General features: G+C 48.4%; 1 protein-coding gene across 3 annotated transcripts in view; it reads left to right on the top strand.

Moving 5' to 3' along the window:
- The first annotated feature begins 6,329 nt into the window (after positions 1-6,329).
- ACAP2 (ArfGAP with coiled-coil, ankyrin repeat and PH domains 2) overlaps positions 6,330-18,553 on the top strand; it is a 138,735-nt gene continuing 126,511 nt past the window's right edge. For 2 of the 3 annotated variants that reach the window (XM_050963909.1, XM_050963908.1), the window contains exons 1-2: positions 6,351-6,438; positions 12,937-13,238. In XM_050963909.1, coding sequence (XP_050819866.1) covers positions 13,218-13,238 — 21 coding nt within the window. In that variant the 5' untranslated portion in view covers positions 6,351-6,438; positions 12,937-13,217. Of the gene's footprint in view, positions 6,439-12,936; positions 13,239-18,553 lie in introns of all 3 variants that reach the window. The other variant, XM_050963911.1, reaches the window with a different exon arrangement.

Here is an 18,553-nt window from a genome sequence, read left to right as displayed (position 1 = left end):
TGATTGGTGCAGACGATGTAATATGAAGATTTAAGATAATTGTCTGTAGCTTTGCATAGCTTTGTTTGCTTTCAATTAATAGAATGAAGATTGCTTTCAAACCAACACAATTATTTTATTAAAAAACAGCCAGAGGAGAGAGTCAAACAAAAAAACACATGAGCACTGAGGAGGATGGGAAAGGGAGGGTCCCAGGAGGAGGAATTTGGGGTCCCAGGGTGGTTAAAGATTTGTGTATGCCCAGGGATCATATCCAATCTTCTCCTTTGGAGTACAGTGCAGCGGGTACTGTACTTCAGCAGGACCAAACTGCAGAGGGATGGGTGTCGAGTGCAGTGGGTAGTGGGAGTCTGCAGTGCTGGAGTGTGATGGGGCAGGAGTGGAACGCTGCAGGTATAGACTGAAGCCTGCAGGTTGATAAGAGTGTGTTGGCAGTGTCTGGGGGGCACATGGGAAAGAGTTTTGAGACAGTGGCTGCAGGGGAGGGTGGGCATGGAACTGCTTGGTTTGCAGAGCTAGTATTGCCTGGAGTGTCCCCACTTGGCACTCCATAACATTTAAGAGCTGCTCTGTGGCTTCATTCTGGCATCATCTTGCTGTCCTGCCACTCCTTCAATTCCTGTTTCTTGGCCGTAGACTGCATCATAGCGTTATGCAGAAAGTCCTCCTTAGTTCTTCTTGGCCACATTCTAATTCTGCACAGCCGTTCAGTTGGTGATAACAAAGGGGGAGGCTGGGCTCCCAAGGTCTTCTCTATGAAGCCAAAATGCAACATTTTACAGAAGCAGTGTTGTTTGCAACACACAACCCTGATTCAGTGATTTAAAACACAGCCAGTACTCACACCTGTCGCTAACTGGCTGACCCCAAGCAAGCACACATGAACTACAGGACCCCCACAATGCTGAGTGGCTGCAGGGGCAGGGTGAATCAGTGTTCCCGGACCCTACTGCACACGGGACACGTGGCTCTTGGGGACACCCAGCACTGTAGGCGGGGCCTGATAATCATTCCTGTCCCTACACTTTCCACAGGATGTGATTATTATGGAAGATCTCTCGCTCCTGAGGGTGAGGAGGGAATCAAGGGAGGGTCTTTGCCAAGACTGGCTTCCGCCCTGACCCCAGTGCGGCTCACCTGTGTGCAGCACTCTTCTCTTTCCTCCCCTGCCCTGCCCCATGACGGCACAGTGGCATGGGAAAGTTACCATTAATGGGGCAAGAAACAAAGCAACTCTGCCAAAAAAAAAAAAAAAAAAAAAACCTATGGCAGCGGATTGTCCAGTATCTCCATGAGAGTTTCCTGGAGATTTCTGAGGCAGATTCCCGTGAAGTGAGGGAGTCAATCAACAGCCTGTTTTGCAGCTCAGACTAGGCATATGGTGATACACACATTACACAGACACAAGCCTGCTCTCTGCAACCCTCTTGCCTCCAACAACTCGCTTCAGCGATTCCAAAAATCAAATCCACTTATCAGGGCCTTCTCTCCTGTTTTGTGCTTCGCCAAGATCCGACAGCTGTGACTGGCTAGCCTCCTCTGGGGTAGAAAAGAGCTCCTGGCTGCATGCATCTCTGACCTCCAAGTCGTCGTCTGCCTCTGGATCCCTCTGCCCCTCCACATTGTCGTCCAAGACTTCCTCCTCATGGCTCGGTCCACTCTCGACTGGCATGCGAGCCACCAGAGTATTCACAGTGGCCTTCATAGTGGCGGTGGGGTTGTTGCCGAGTGTTACATCCAGCTCTTTGTAGAACTGGCAGCTCATGGGTGCAGCAGCTTGCCTCCCCCCCCTCATGGTAGGTGTTCTGCAGCTCCTTCACTTTGACCTTGCACTGCAGTGTGTTCTTGTCATGTCCCCTTTCTGTCATGTATCATGAAATCTGGCCATAGGTATCGTAATTCCTACGGCTGGAGTGCAACTGGGACTGGACAGCCTCCTCTCCCCAAATGCTGATGAAGTCCAGCTGCTCAGCAGTGCTTTACTGTTGCCAGTGTAGACTAGCTGTAAGTTTAAAGCCTTGCTTAATACTTTATATTTCAAATGGCCAAGCTGTTTTTACTTTTCTGTATCTTTAACAAAAAGTTACATTTTTTAATGGTGTGTTTGCCATGGTACGAAATGTGCTGAGGGCTTTGTACTCAGAACCTTGAACCTTGTTTAAAACTATCCCTGTTAACTTTTTGGTCCCACATATTCCCTGAAATTAATGCAACAGTAAAAATGTACTGAGCTCAGTATAGTCACTCGGCAAATCTGAGATGGGAGCTATATGAAGCCGTGATCTAGGTTATGTAATATCACAAGGATTGTTAAGTTTTGCGTTATGGTACATATGGGAGGAAAGGAAGAGCAAATGGGCATTTTGGAGGAGTAGCTATAGTTCCCGTGCTTGGAGGTACAAGGACTTGGTGTATTATGTGTTCTGTATGTTGTGTTTGACTCAATGAGGGCCATATGGCTGGGGCATTGGGCCCCTAAGCAGGCCAAATGAGAAGTCTGTTCATGTTTCCACAAGGAGCATGTCACTTGACCCTGGGGGGTCTCTGATCAGACCATGTTTGAAGTCTGAACGATTAACCCCTCTGTCACTGAAGGGGTGGAGCTAAGAAGCAAGACTTTGTTTAAAGGTCAGTTGCCAGACAGACTTCTGAGCAGGCGAATAGGACTGGCTGATAGGAGTTTTGGAGGGTGTTTACAGGAGGGAGTGCAAGATGGAACAGTGGATGTGACCTGCAACAGATGTCATGTTTTTCCTGCCAGAACGGATTTCCTCCAAGTGCAAGCTGGTGGCGGTGCTGGAACAAAAGATTTGTGGCCTGGAAGGACAAAGTACAGACATGACAGAGCATCAGAGAGGTTGAGTACTTGGACAATGTGATTCAGAAAGCATCCCAACTCCAGGTTCAAGAAAGAAAGGAACCGGCCACTAAGGAACCAGAGCATAGAAACCCTAGAGCCTGGCCACTGCTCTGGGGGGCTCTGCATTTTAATTTAATTTTAAATGAAGTTTCTTAATCACTTTAAAAACCTTATTTTCTTTACATACAGTAGTTTAGTTATATATTATAGACTTATAGAAAGAGACCTTCTAAAAACGTTAAAATGTGTGACTGGCATGCGAAACCTTAAATGAGAGTGAATCAATGAAGACTTGGCACACCACATCTGAAAGGTTGCCAACTCCTGCGCTAGAGGGTGGTGGGTAGTTTACTACCAAAGGCAAGAGGACCAGGTGGCATTCTACACTGCTAGCACCAAATGAGGATGAGCAGGTCCCAACCACCAGACAGAACAGGACCAGGAGGAATTACACATAGGTAGAAGTGTGCAATCATCATCAGGTTGACTGTGCATTGTGTGAAAATATACTTCCTTGTGTTTGTTCTAAACCTTCTACCTGTTAATTTCATTGGGTGATCTTGTTCTTTTGTTGTGTGAAAGGGTAAATAACACTTTCCTATTGGTTTTATCCACACCATTCATATTCCTCCCTCTCAGTTTTCTCTTTTCCCAGCTGAATAGTCCCAGTCTCTTTAATCTATCCTCCCATAGAAGCTGGGAGAGAAAATGTAAAGAAAAATATGTGAATTATGATAGGGAACGGTTTAAGAATACATTACTAATTGCCCAAAATGTCACAACAGAGAGAGAAGGCTCCACTGGTATTAAAAAACCAACCCTATAGGGGATATAAAAGCAGCTATTAAAAAAAAGGAGAAATTGATGGCTATAAATATCAAAAGCTAAAATTGTGCAAAATGACACAAGGAGGTTAATGACAAGTTTTCAGAGTGTATTAGGAACAAATGAAATCCTAACACAGGTATGGTATTGATCTATTACTAGAATTACTCCACAGAAAATGCCCCCATCCCTGCAGAATTTCTTTGCTTCCTTGCAGAAAATGACATGAAAATTCTGCCTGTTTGTAGCAATACTTTGCACAGCTGTAGCAGCTTCCATGTGAAATGAGGATCTCAGTGTTCTTAGCACTATCATTGTTTACAGAGACTATTAATTATGCAAGAATATATGTCTGTAGTGTTACCCAACTCTTTGTCTGTTGTTAAGCTGTTCATCTTGTCAGAATCCTAGAGGCATTGAATCCTAGAGCGTGGTGGCTCCAAGGCAGGGACTGACTTGAGTTACTTGTCTGTATAATGCATAGCACAAGGATGCCCTGATCTCTACTAGTATAAAAACATTATTTCCAAAGTAGGTAAGTTCATGGCGGATGGGTTCCCCGATCAATGGCTATTAGCCAAGATGAGCAGGGATGCAACCCTTTTGTCTTGGTGTTCTAGACTCTGACTGCTAGAAGCTGAGACTGGATGGATCACTTGAAAACTACCTTGTTTTGTTCATTCCATCTGAAGCATTTGGCAGCAGCCACTGTCAGAAGACAGGATATGGGGCTAGATTCTACCAGTACAGCCATTCTTATGTTGTCAGTTAAGGAAGCTTTGCAATCTCTACATGAGGAGTGATCACTATATTCATTACACAGAAGGATAAACTGAGTCAGAGACTGAGCAATTTGCCCAAAATCATATTCTGAATTGTGTATCAGTTGTTAATTGAAGCAAGGATGTTTTTTTCTTCCATGTATGTGTAACATATAAAAATACTAAATGTAGATAAAGTCTTGGCTGCTTTAAAAGTATAAAAACAAAGAGTAAATTTGAGGGGACTCAGGTGGTTTTTGTGAAGACTTGAGCATCAAGATTTACAGTTTTCCTTGCAATCTAGTAAAATTACATCTGTTTCTTTTTATGACTAGAAGCTTGAGTGAACCCTTCCCTAGAGTGAGTCAAGTCACCACAGGTGCATTGCCTTAGTGGGTTGGCAGCAGTTAAAATACACCAGTTACTATTCACATACCACCACTGCACCATCTGCTTAACTGTTACAGAAGTAGTTCATGGGTAAGAATCCTCTGACTTCAAAGGGTCTAAGTATGAATCAGAACTCTGTGCAGAGGTCAGGACTGTAACTGGGCTCCCTTTTGTGGTTCTTGTCTAGCACCACTGCTGCTGTTTGCGGGGAGTAGGGTAACACACGTCTGGGGTTGGTTAATGTGTAATGTTGTTGCTCTACCCCAGCAGGCTTGTTAATTTTGATTGGATGAATTCTTGGGGACTTCATCACATGTCTATCTTTAATTAAAAATTAATCTTGAATTCCTGGAGACTCCAGGACAATCTGTGAGGATTGGCAACCCTACCCCGCAGCAACTTCATCTGGGGTGCTAACTGCAGTGAATGACAGGGACCCAACCTGCTTGTTAGTTTGCATGGCTTTCTCTTAAAGGAGTGGTTTTTAAAATGAACTGCCATTAGACTAGGTCTCTGTAAGGCCTGTGGTAGGAAAGGTACCACAAGAAGTGGTGACGGAAGACACTGATGATGTCCACCAGGGCAGTTTCCTGCGTGACAAGGGCTTTTATCTGATGCTGCATGGGGGGGGGGCGCTAGGCCAGGACAGCGCTCAGCTCAGCCCTGGCTGCCCTGCTCCTGTCCAGTAGTGGGGCACTCGCTGCCCTTTAGGTTTTGGCCGCGTGCTGAGCTAAACCAGCCGGGCAGGGGGCACACGTAGCTCGGAACGGAGCCGGAGGGAGGCAGGGGACGGGCCCAGCCCCTAGTCTTCTTAACCGCTCGCCGTCTTGTGGCAGGGAGTTCCGCAGGCCCGGCGCAGGCGCGCTACTGCCCAAGCAGTGAGCCGCAGTGAGGCCCCGCCCCGCCCGCGAGAGCCATGGGCAGGGCGGGTGGTTCATCTCCGCCCGTCCACGTCGGCTCAATGGGCGCAGAGTCACCGCCCCATGACGAGTAGCCCCGCTCCAGCCTCGTCCTTCCTCTGTGGCTGCAAAGCCCCGCCTACTGCTTTTCCCCTCTGTGATTGGTCGATCTAACTGTCAGTCATCTGTAGAAGACGGCAAGACATGGAAGCAGCTGTAACGTTTTTACTTTGTCTATCTCTATTGGCTTGCTTGGCTGTCATTCACCAGGAAAGGGCGGCATTCGGAACTAGCTCCCTGTCGCGTTCTGTGATTGGCTATCTCTTCTTGCGTGTCACTGCTGTAGGGAGGGCGTAGCCCAAGCTCCTGATATGACTAGATAATCTAGCTGTCACTCAGCTAGTAGGCTGCGCAGCAGGAAGCACCGCCTATGTCTCCCCAGAATTGGCCAGCCCTGTGCGGTTCGCTCTCCAATTGGCTGGCTGGGTTGTCAGTCCTTTCAGCGGGCAGGGGGAGAGCGAGAGGGGACGTCTCTCGGTCTCGCGTAGGCGTAGCAGCAACGGCTGCGGCCGGCCCCCCGCGAGCCCCGCCCCGCCCCGCCCCTTCCCGCGCGCTCCGGCAGCCCGGGGTCGCTGCCCGCCGCCCCCACGATGAAGGTGGCCGTGGACTTCGAGGAGTGTCTGAAGGACTCGCCCCGCTTCAGGTGAGGGCGGGGCGGGGCGGGGCGCTGTCCGGCCGCGCTGCGGGGCTGCCCCGGGCAGTGAGCCCGGCGGGGCCTGTCCCGAGCTGCGGGCAGCCCGGCTCAGGGGCGGGGGCTGCGGAGTCCCGGCTGCGCTCCGGGGGCCTGGCCTGGCCTGGCCTCCGGTCCCTCAGGGGCGCGCCCCGCGGGGACAGCCCCGCCCGGGAGCCCCCGAGCCGCACCTACCCCCTTGCTGCCGGCCCGGACATGCAGCCGCGGGGAGGGCGCTTCTCCGCGGTTAGCGCGGCTGCTGGCGCCCGAGGGCTCGAGACTGAGACTCGGGGAGCGGGACGTGCTCTGAGAGCCTGACAGCGAGGGGGGGGGGATTTCCTTGTTTTACTCTGTGTACAGTCAAGAGCTGTTAGGAGAGGGGGGTTCCTGAGACCTTTTCTGTCTGCACCCCCCTTAAACACACACCTAACGCTGAACAGGGAAATGGACACGCAGCTCTCTCCGTACGTGTGAATCGTTTACGCCAAATGAAGAAGGTGCCTGGGGAGGGGCCCTGGAGCAGAGCTTGTCTTGTGAGAACTGAATTGGGACAAGGAGCTTTATCGGGGGAAGCAAAGACTACGTGGAGAAAAGTCTCCGTTTATTTTTTTGTGCAAGTATTATTAAGATCCTGCTTGTGTACTCTGCAAAAATTAAAATCACAAACCATATTTAAACAGTGACAATTTAAGTCAGAGGTTGGTTGAACAGATTATGTTTATGTGACTCATTTTCTTGGTTTATAACTGTGGGATAACTTCCTTTTTAATATATGAAAGAAATACAAGGAAACAGAACCAAAGTCTTGTAGTTTTGATTTTTTAAAAGAAGCAGCAAATTTTAAATATGTGGAAATATATCTGCTGTGGGTGACAGTTGCAGATCTTAGTAAATAGTCAAATGAAAAATGTAGTCTGCTGAGCCTGTTTTATGTAATTGTAGCAGCCTTTCAGAAAACCTGATTAGACGTTGCAATAAGTTCATTTTAAAATCCAGTGGCAGGAAGTGTCCAGTTCCATCACTGCGGTTGTGAGTTCTAGTTTCTGGCAGTTTTGAATAGAATACTGTGAGTACTGTCTGGTTTCTGAACTACAGTACAGATGTTAGGGGTAAGCAAGAAAAATTGTACAATTAAAATGTTTGCTGGTTAACATTCTTAGCTAAAGATAAGATAACTTATAACCCTACAGACTCGACGCAGGGATTAAAACATATTCCTTTTCCGAAGTGACTAATCTGAGAATTGTTCATCCATGTGATGCTAGTCCAATAGGATACGTTAGCTAACAAGTCTGCAGTGTATAAAAGGATCTGTTACCTGCTTTTCATGAGTTCATTTGTACATTGTTTCAGTCTGGCCTGTGATGAATGAGTATAGCTTGGAGACATCTAAGTGATTTGCATATTTATAAAAACACCACCCACACCCTAGTTGGCTGGTGGAGAAAGTGGCTTGCATGAAGGCTTGTCAATTTTAATTTATCACTTTCTAAAAAGAAAAGCCTCTGTAATCACTGGAATAATTAATGCTCTGTCATGTGAGCTCACAAAAACACTTCAGTATTTTTATAGATTAATTCAATCTAGAATATTACGTAAATACTGTTCAGGAACTTTTGTAAATATGTCATGTATTACAAATTTTACAAATTCAAACTCCAGGAAGCAAAGTGGGTCTGGAAAATCTACAAACACTGTGAGCAGTCATGAAATTGACAAAAACTATGAAGTTTCATGGTGCTGCTTAAGAAATGATAAATTGCTGCAGAAGAAGGCAGTGTTAACAGCAGAGGAGAACCTAAACTAGAGCAGTGGGTTAGATTAGCGGAAACTCCCTCCAGCCTCCTCAAAGCAGACCACAGATAACTGGGACTGGGAAGTGGTGCAGACAATGAAAGCTTTCTCTTCTCTTTTAAAGCCTGAAAAGGTAATAGGTTTTTAATTAATCAGATATCTGCTAGACAGAGTCCGATTAAAAAGGTGGAGCAACTTGTCAGGGTCTGAGGACAGCAGGCTGGTAAGAATCCCAGCTGTCTGTGAGGGGTACTTGAGTGTTTTAGGAGGGCAGTGCTCATGGATTGTGCTGCTGCTTGTAATTGTCTGAAGTGGTGTAACAGGGTATTTTAATGCTTCTTTTTAAACACAGAGGTGAGCAGATATATGAATTGATAATTCATATGCAGAACATCTGCTCTAACTTGGAGCAAATTAGAATGTGCAATTGACTAATTTAGAGTTAGGAAATCTTTTAAAAATATCTAATGGTAACAAAAATCAGTTCTGCTAAAATCTGTTGCATTTATTTTCCAGCCAGTTATCTATCTTGCGTGCTGTCTCTCTCTCCTTTTCAAAAAAACCAAACAAACTTGTTTTGGCTTATTGTTGCTGTGTAGTAAACCGCAATTTTCCTAAAAATTTTCTTGAGCATTTATAGAGGTAACGCTAAATATTTGTAAAGTATTATTATAATGTGAAAGAGAAACCAATATTCCTTTACAGATAACTTTAAAAGAAAATAAAAACCAAATCTGAGTCCTTGTGAGTATTTTTATCCTTTGTTTCAGAGTAGCAGCAGTGTTCGTCTGTATCCACAGAAAGAACAGGAGTACTTGTGGCACCTTAGAGACTAACAGATTTATTTCAGCATGAGCTTTCGTGAGCTACAGCTCACTTCTTTGGATGCATAGAATGGAGCACACAGACAGGAGATATTTATACATACAGAGAACATGAAAAGGTGCAAGTATGCATACAACAGGAAGAGTCTAATCAATTGAGATGAGCTGTCATCAGCAGGAGAAAAAAAACTTTTGAAGTGATAATTAAGATGACCCATAGAAGGTGTGAGGAGAACTTAACATAGGGAAATAGATTCAATTAGTGTAATGACCCAACCATTCCCAGTCTCTGTTTAGGCCTGAGTTAATTGTATCTAATTTGCATATTATTTTGAGTTCAGCAGTCTCTCTTTGGAGTCTGTTTTTGAAGTTTTTTTGTTACAAAATTGCCACTTTCAGGTCTATCACTGAGTGGTTAGAGAGGTTGAAGTGTTCTCCCACTGGTTTTTGAATGTTATGATTCCTGATGTCAGATTTGTGTCCATTTATTCTTTTGCGTAGAGACTGTCCAGTTTGGCCAATGTACATTGCAGAGTGGCATTGCTGGCACATGATGGCATATATCACGTTGGTAGATGTGCAGGTGAACGAGTCGCTGATGGCGAGGCTGATGTGATTAGGTCCTATGGTGGTGTCACTTGAATAGATGCGTTGCAACAAAGCCCGATGCCAGCTCTGTCCACATATCTGTTCAAGTAACTCCATGTGCCAGCAATGCTCCTCTGCTATGTACATTGGCCAAGCTGTACAGTCAATCCCAATATAGATCCCTGTTTCCTGAAAACACCTGACTAAATGATTATGGTGATTTGCAGTTCAAAGCATGAAAAGTGTGAGGTTTCCCAAGCACTTAGAAAAGATGAGTAAATATTATTCATTCCCATTTTACAGGTGAGATGACTGGGGTGCAGAGAGAAAATATAACTTGACCAGAATCATATGATGATCACTGACAGTTAGGAACAGAACCCAGACTGTCTCATTCCCAGCTATGCTAACTGCACTAGACCTTGCAAGTCCACGGACTCTGTCTACCAGCATAATGGAGTGAGGAAATTGCAGAGTTGAGGGCTTTCCATTGATGATGCCTGGCTTCCAGTTCCCTCGTGTTAAGATTCAGGGACTGGGACCTAAAGTGACACACCCTAACTTCATCTGACATGATATCACATAGGTTGTGAGACAGTGTTTCCAGTAGCGAAGATCAAGCCACACTGAGCTTTATAAATCAAAATAAACTGCCTGAATGGCCACAGGCAGCAAGGAGGGAGCCAGTGCAGTCTTGGAAATCTGGTCTCATGTGCTATTTGTGGTTCTCCATTGAATACTGGCCCAAGTTCAAGATCCTGATTCTAATCTTCAAACCTCTTCATGGGCTGGGATCAAGCTGTCTGAGGCACCACCCAACTGTCTGTAACCAACCTTCCATGACCAGTGCATTTCTCAGGAACAGCATAGCTGTCTACAACAAGAATAAGACTGATGAGAGCTGGAGACAGTGCGTTTAGTGATTGATCCTACAATTGTATAGCTCCCTTGAACATATCAGGATGTTTACATATCTGTCTTTAGACTCCTTTTAAACCATCCTTGCTTTTCCTGAGCAATTAAATAAACCCCAGTAACTCCAATTATCCTTCGCTATCATGGAACAAGAAGAGAGAGAGAACAATGCTTCTCCATTTTATTGGAACCATTAAGGTTTGTGCATGCTTTGTTGAGTAAGTGTTACCTTGTCTCATACCTTCTCTTTTATCTCTTAATGACACTTGCTTGATGTGTCATGTTAGGTCCAGAGGCTTCCTTCAATAGCATTTGCAGTAATTTACTGCATCATAATTGTTTTGGTGCTCATGCAGTTTTCATTTTGCTTGGTTCATAGGCAACATCTAATTTAATCAGTTGCAGAATGCTGTTTGAACTTTGCACTTAAACAGTGCAAACGATTTGTGCAAACAGTTTACTGGTTTTCAGGTTCCAAACTCTGTGGGAAAGGAACTACATCTTTGTGTGTGTCACTACAGTGGCCAGCACAAAGGGGCTTTGATTCTGATTGAGGCCTCTGGTGTTACCACAGTACAAATGATACATTTTAATAATAATGTTCTCTCTTGCTTTATCTCTGTTTTCAGTATTTGTTTCAAAAGCTACACTTACCTCTAAATCTGTCCTTATCTATTTGTGGTGCTAAAGGGCTGCACCATAGACCCTGTGTTTTAGTACACAGAAACATGAAAGGGAGAGAGACATCTATCTGTCCTCATGGTCTTGAGGGACTTAGGCCTTGTCTTCACTGCCCAGTTTTGTCGACAAAAGTCAACTTTCATCAACCGAACAGTGGAGGTGTACACTCTGTAATGCTCCTTCTGCTGGCAAAACTCGTCTTTCATTGAGGTATTTTTATTTTGTCCACAAAGCGAGGCATAGGACTTTCTGTGGCAAAATTATATTGACAAATGTCAGTGACACTTCTGATAAGTGTATCAGAGTTTGATGATGTTTGCTTGCTTTTAGGGAGCTTGACTCACTTTGCTTGCATGCAGCGGAAAATTAATGTGGTTATTGTGATCACTGTTTACTTTAGTCTTCTGTGAAGTGATAAAATTAAGCAGTGTTCTCTATTCCAGTGTAGACACAGGGAATAATTAGCCCTATTTTATGGGCTTGATGTAAGACATGATGCAATGTAAGTTCTTGTGCTGTGCTCTATCAGGAACTATGAATTTTCTCAAATCCTCTCCTGAAAAGATGGAAATAATACTTACAGCTTTTTTTGTTGTGGCATAATATTTTGTTGATGGTGACTTGATTAGTCCTGCCACCATATTAAAAACTAGTGATTCTGTTAATTATAATGTTATTGTTTGAGAAATATAAACACATGATTAAATATCTTTTTCTGTCCTCTAAATTTAGCTTGCATTTATTTTTATCTTAATTGGAGCATGAAATGGTCAATTACCCTTTTGAGATTGCAGTACTAGATTATTGCACTTCTTTTTTAATAGGCTTGCTTGAAAACACCTTGCATAAAAGAGAGAGTCTTGCCTGTGAGACTATATCTTTCATATCATATCATATATCTTATGTGAGTCACCAGTACAAAAGTTTGAGAACCACTGAGCTATGTGAATCTTCACTAGACACGCTAAATTGATCCCTGCTGCACCAGTTGCAGCAGTGTCGATCTCCCCATAATGAAGACCAGCCCTGAGTATCTGAATTAAGATAGAAAAATGTGTGACTATATACTCGGTACCTTGAAAGTTCAAGGCTTAGCACGTATAAACTGTGATTATTGAAGAATTTGTGTATCTAGTTTTTTTACATATTTGTAAAAGCCTTAGTCTCTTTGGTTATATTGGAAACATGCAGCATAAGCTGAACTATTTTTATCTACTCCAATTCTTTTTTCATAATGCCTTTTTATTAAAAATATTGTGTACATACATATGTACTCAACATATCTATTCTAGCATAGATAGTCTTTGTAAAAGTTGTATAATTTTCTCTGTTTATGTTAATTAGTGATTGTCTGCCCAGGGCATTTTGTGCAGTACTGGTAGAATGTGAAAATTTCAATAATTTCTTTCTGCAAAAAGTTAAGTGGCTTTAATTGAGGGAATTGAGTCTATGGTGTTTATGGGGAAAGGACCACAGACTTGCCAAAATTGTAAGCTTGGGGAGTGAACTGTCAAAGGTGTACCATCTGTATGGTGAACAGTGCTTAAGATCGAATGTGGATGATCTCAAACCCCAAATATTATCAACTCTCTTTAATGTAAGGAAGCCAAATTTAGTAACTTTTAAAGCAGAGATTACTGACTTCAGTTGTATTCTTTTTTTCATCTAGAAGTATTTGTTCACACAATGCACAGTCAACCTGTGGAACTCTTTGCCAGAGGATGTTGTGAAGACCAAGACTATTCCTGGGTACAGAAAAGAACTAGATAAGTTCATGGAGCATAGGTCAATCAATGGCTACTAGCCAGGATGGGCAGGGATGGTGTCCCTAACCTCTGTTTGCCAGAAGCTGGGAAGGGGGACAGAAGATGACTCACTTGATTACTTGTTCTGTTCATTCCTTCTGAAGCACCTGGTATTGGCCACTGTCAAGACCGGATATTGAACTCGATGGACCATGGGTCTGACGCGGTATAGCCCTTCTTATGATGTTATGTGTGTTTAGTATTTGAAATTCTGATTTTGTGTGTTCTGGCTAAGAAAAGCTTACTGCTTTAAATTACATGTTGAATAACTATCAGTTCTTCTTCGAGTGATTGCTCATATCCATTCCAGGTAGGTGTGCGCGCCGCACGTACACGTTTGCTGGAAACTTTTTTACCCTAGCAACTCCAGTGGGCCGGCAGGTCGCCCCCTAGAGTGGCGCCACTATGGCACTCGATATATACCCCTGCCGGTCTGCCCGCTCCTCAGTTCCTTCTTACCGCCGTGTCGGTTGCTGGAACTGTGGAGTGCGGCTTGCTGTCCTCCACGTACCTAGCTCTCTCTTGTACACTGTTCGTAGTTGTAGTTGTAAATAGTTTTAAAGACAGTTTAAAGTAGTATATTAGTTAGTTGTTTATTGTATATAGTTGTATAACTTGTTCGCGGGTGGGCCGTTGGCGTTCCCGGTGCCCGGCACCGGGCTCATGCCTGGTTCTCCGGGCTTCAAGCAGTGCTCGGCATGCAAGAGGCCGATGCCGACTAGCGATCCCCACGATGCATGCCTCAAGTGCCTGGGGGAATCGCACATCAGTGAGAAGTGTCGTATATGCAAGGCCTTTAAGCCTCGCACAAAGAAGGAGAGGGATCAAAGACTCCGCGCTCTCCTAATGGAAGCGGTACTGACTCCGGTACCGGCAGCGCAACCGGCCACTTCTACTCCGGCATCGGACCGCGCCGGCACCGGCAAGACTCCCCGGCACCGTCCATCCCCGGCACCGGGAGCAGATCCAAGACCCTCGACGTCTGCAACACCATCTAGGCAGGCTCGAGTGGAACGCCCGGCACCTACCTTGGCCGTGGCACCGTCTGCAGGGCTGCTGTCAACTCTGGGTCCGGAAGGTCCGTCGAGTCCGGCCCCTCCTAGCTCCCCCTTGAGATCAAGGGTCGAGCTGTTAGTCCCATCTACGCCGGAGACCTTTGCCTCGGCACGGGACTTGATAGCGCTCACAGAGCCATCGCAGCCTCAAACCACGGCACCCCCGGGACGGGTAACCTCCAGAGGCAAACCAATGCTGGGAGCGCCGTCTCCGGAGTCCAGGCACCGATCGCCCTGGAGAGGTGAACGCTCGCGCTCTGGGCGCCGCTCGCAGTCCCGGCACCGTTCTCCTCGGCGGTACTGGTCGCACTCGCGGCGCCAATCGGCATCTGCACAGTCCCGGTCTGGCTCCTCTTACCACCAGCACTGAGACTCTAGGAGCCATTCACCTTGGCGTTCAGCTCCTCGCTCAACCTCCCGGCACTGAGCCGGTGGTAGGTCCCAATCCCAGTCGACCTCCCGGCACCGCGTCGGTGGCAGGTCCTGGTCCCCACTGCCATCCCGGCACCACGATGAACGCAGATCGCGGTCCCACTCTCGGCACCGACCTCGAGGCAGATCCGGATCCCGGCACCGACTACCACGCCGTTCCCGGTCCCGATCCCGACACCGGTACAACTCGCGGTACCGATCCTTGGCACCGAGGAGATCGTCGGCGTTGGCATATAGAGAGGTCTGTCAAACTGGCTCGGCGCCTCCGTGGCCTTCAAGGGAACCATCCGTGTCCTCTCAGGCGGAGAGCACCTATACTCTGGGCCAGGACAGACACTCGGCCCTGTTTCAGGATCCTCCACTTCAGGAACGAGGGCCTCAACAGTGGGGGTTTTGGACCTCCTGGGCGTACTGCCAAGCCCAGGGTCCGCAACATATCACTCCCCGCCCTGCGGCGGAACGCAGGCCACCGGAGGCAACAGTGTCTAGACCTCCTCCCTCCCCGGAAGCAGAAGACAGGTCCAGCCACCAGGACCCAGAGCTCCCTCCAGAGACGGAGGTGCAGCCCCAGACAGAACCCCCCGTGGACGCTCTGTTGCCAGGGGTTTCCTCGTCGTCTTCCCCTGATGAGGCAGTGGTGGGTACCTCGTCCTCCAGCCCTCCTCCCCTAGATCTTAGGGCACACCAGGACCTCCTCCGACGCGTGGCACAGAACCTGGACATTCAAGCAGAGGAGGTCTCTGAAATCGAGGACCCTGTGGTGAGCATCCTGTCCGCCGATGCGCCCACCAGAGTGGCCCTGCCTTTCATCAAGACTATTCAGGCCAACGCCGCTACTATCTGGCAGTCACCGGCCTCCATCCCTCTGACCGCTCGAGGAGTGGAAAGGAAGTACATGGCCCCCTTGAAAGGCTATGAATACTTGCACGTTCACTCGACACCCTGCTCCCTTGTGGTCCAGTTGGTGAACAACAGGGAGCGCCATGGTCAAGAGGCCCTGGCGCCCAAGTCTAAGGAGGCAAGGCGGATGGACCTCCTGGGCCGCAGGGTCTGTTCAGTGGGGGCGCTACAGCTCAGGGTCTCGAACCAGCAGGCCCTCCTTAGCCGCTACTCCTTTAACTCTTGGGTGGTGGCGGGCAAATTTGCAGAGCTGTTACCGCAGGACGCCCGTCAGGAATTTACCACCATTTTTGACGAGGGCAAAAAGGTAGTGAGGACCTCGCTACAAGCTTCCTTAGATGCTGCGGACTCGGCTGCTCGGACCCTTGCCTCGGGGCTTACGATGCGCCGCATTTCCTGGCTTCAGGTCTCTGGCCTTCCGCCAGAGCTCCAGCATACTATCCAGGACCTCCCCTTCGAAGGCCAGGGCCTGTTTTCGGCTAAGACAGACCCCAGACTAAAGGACCTTAAAGACAATAGGGTCATAATACGGTCTTTGGGGATGCATACGCCTGCAACACAGCGCAGGCCATTCCGGCAGCAGAACCAACAACAGCAGCGTCGGCCGTATCCTCAGTTCCGTCCGTGGCAGGACCTTAATAGGCGCTGCGGCAGGAACAACCGACGCAGACAGTTGGGTGGCCAAACGGGGCAAAACCAAGGCTCCGCCAAGGCCCCACCCGGACCCAAGCCTTCATTTTGAAGGTGCGCCCTAGGGAACAGTACCAGTTTCCCCTCCGGATCCTTCCCCACAGTTTTCCAACCGTCTTTCATTTTTTCCTCCCGGCGTGGACCCAAATAACATCGAACCGTTGGGTCTTGCGCACTGTGCAGGCCGGTTATCGCCTGCAGTTTTCATCGCCCCCCCCACCCACCCACCACCCTCGTCCCTTTTCAGGGACGTCTCTCACGAGCAATTCCTCCGTCAGGAGGTGCAGACGCTCCTCGTCAAGGGAGCCATAGAGGAGGTTCCAGAGAGCAAGAAGGGAAAGGGGTTTTATTCCCGCTACTTTCTAATCCCCAAGTCCAAGGGGGGCCTCAGGCCTATCCTCGACCTGCGGGAACTCAACAAGTATATGGTGAAGTTGAAGTTCTGTATGGTATCCCTTGGAACCATCATCCCATCCCTGGATCCCGGAGACTGGTACGCCACCCTCGACATGCAGGACGCTTACTTCCATATCGCCATATCCCCCCAGCACAGGCGTTTCCTTCACTTTGTGGTCGACCGCCAACATTATCAATTTGTGGTCCTCCCGTTTGGCCTCTCTACGGCCCCGAGGGTGTTCACGAAATGCATGGCAGTCGTCGTCGCATACCTTCGGCACGGCCGCATTCACGTGTTCCCCTGCCTCGACGACTGGCTGATCCGGGGCACATCGGAGCTGCAGGTCCGCGACCATGTCCGCAGGATCAGCAGCCTCTTTGCTGCCCTAGGCCTCGTGATCAACGTGGACAAGTCTGTTCTGCTCCCCACGCAGAGGATAGAGTTCATCGGGGCCGTTCTGGACTCTACCCTGGCCAGGGCCTTGCTACCCTTGCCCATGTTCCAGTCGCTGTCGGCCATCATTCTGCACTTGCAGGCGGCCCTGCTGACCTCTCTAAGAACATGTCTGGCCCTCTTGGGACATATGGCGGCCTGTACGTTCGTGACAGCGTATGCCCGACTCTGCATGAGGCCTCTTCAATCTTGGCTCATTGCGCAGTACCGGCCGGCCAGACATTCGTTGGACACATTTGTCACTGTTCCTCAGAGGGTACTGGACTCCCTTCAGTGGTGGCTGGACCAGTCCGTAGTCTGTGCGGGGCTCCCGTTCCATCCACCCCCGCCCTCGGCATCCCTGACGACGGACGCCTCAGATCTGGGCTGGGGGGTGCACTGCGGCGCTCGGAGAACTCAGGGCCTGTGGACCCCTCAGGAGCTGGACCTCCACATCAACATACGGGAGCTGAGAGCGGTTCGTCTTGCCTGTCAAGCATTCGTCCATCACCTTCAAGGTCATTGTGTCGCGGTGTTCACCGACAACATGACGACCATGTTCTACATCAACAAGCAGGATGGCACCAGGTCCTCTCCCCTATGTCTCGAGGTGATGCGTCTCTGGGAGTTTTATATAGCCCATGCCGTTCACCTTTCAGCCTCCTATCTCCTGGGAGTACGAAACACTCTAGCGGATCAACTGAGCAGGTCCTTCCGCTCGCACGAGTGGTCCCTCCGCCCAGACGTCGCCCTCTCACTCTTCCAGAGGTGGGGTCGTCCCCAGATGGACCTCTTCGCGTCCAGGGAGGACAGGAAATGTCGAACATTCTGCTCCTTTCAGGGTCGGGAGCCCGGGTCTATAGCGGATGCCTTCCTGATCCCATGGGCGACCCATCTGTTTTACGCGTTCCCTCCCTTTCCGCTGATACGCAGGGTCCTCCTCAAGGTGCGCAGAGACAGAGCTCGTGTGATTCTGATAGCTCCAGCGTGGGCCAGACAACATTGGTACCCCATGTTGCTGGACCTCTCAGTAGCCAACCCATTTGCCCTGCCCCTTCATCCGGACCTGATCACCCAGGACCATGGCAGGCTCTGTCACCCGGACCTTCGGTCTCTGCACCTTACGGCATGGCTCCTGTGTGGTTGACTGGCTCCGAGTTACGCTGCTCTACCCCGGTTCAGGAGGTTCTCCTGGGCAGTAGAAAGCCTTCCACCAGGGCTACTTACTCGGCTAAGTGGAAGCGTTTCTCCTGTTGGTGTTCGGAGAAAGGTCTTCTCCCTGTGGAGGTTCCCATCACCACTATTCTGGACTACATCTGGTCCCTCAAGGCCCAGGGTCTGGCGTTATCGTCCCTTCGGGTTCACCTAGCAGCTATCTCCACGTTTCATCCTGGAGGAGACGGACGTTCCGTCTTCTCCCACCCTATGGTGGCGAGATTCCTGAAGGGACTGGAACGTCTCTATCCACAGATCCGCCCTCCTGCCCCTTCATGGGATCTCAGCCTGGTCCCAACTCGGCTCATGGGTCCTCGATTTGAGACGTTAGCTACTTGCTCCCTGCTCTACCTCTCATGG

This window comes from Gopherus flavomarginatus, chromosome 8 (genome assembly GCF_025201925.1).
Source record: "Gopherus flavomarginatus isolate rGopFla2 chromosome 8, rGopFla2.mat.asm, whole genome shotgun sequence".
NCBI lineage: Eukaryota > Metazoa > Chordata > Testudines > Testudinidae > Gopherus > Gopherus flavomarginatus.
The sequence above is the reverse complement of the archived record's forward strand: the minus strand, read 5'-3'. Positions and strand labels throughout refer to the sequence as shown.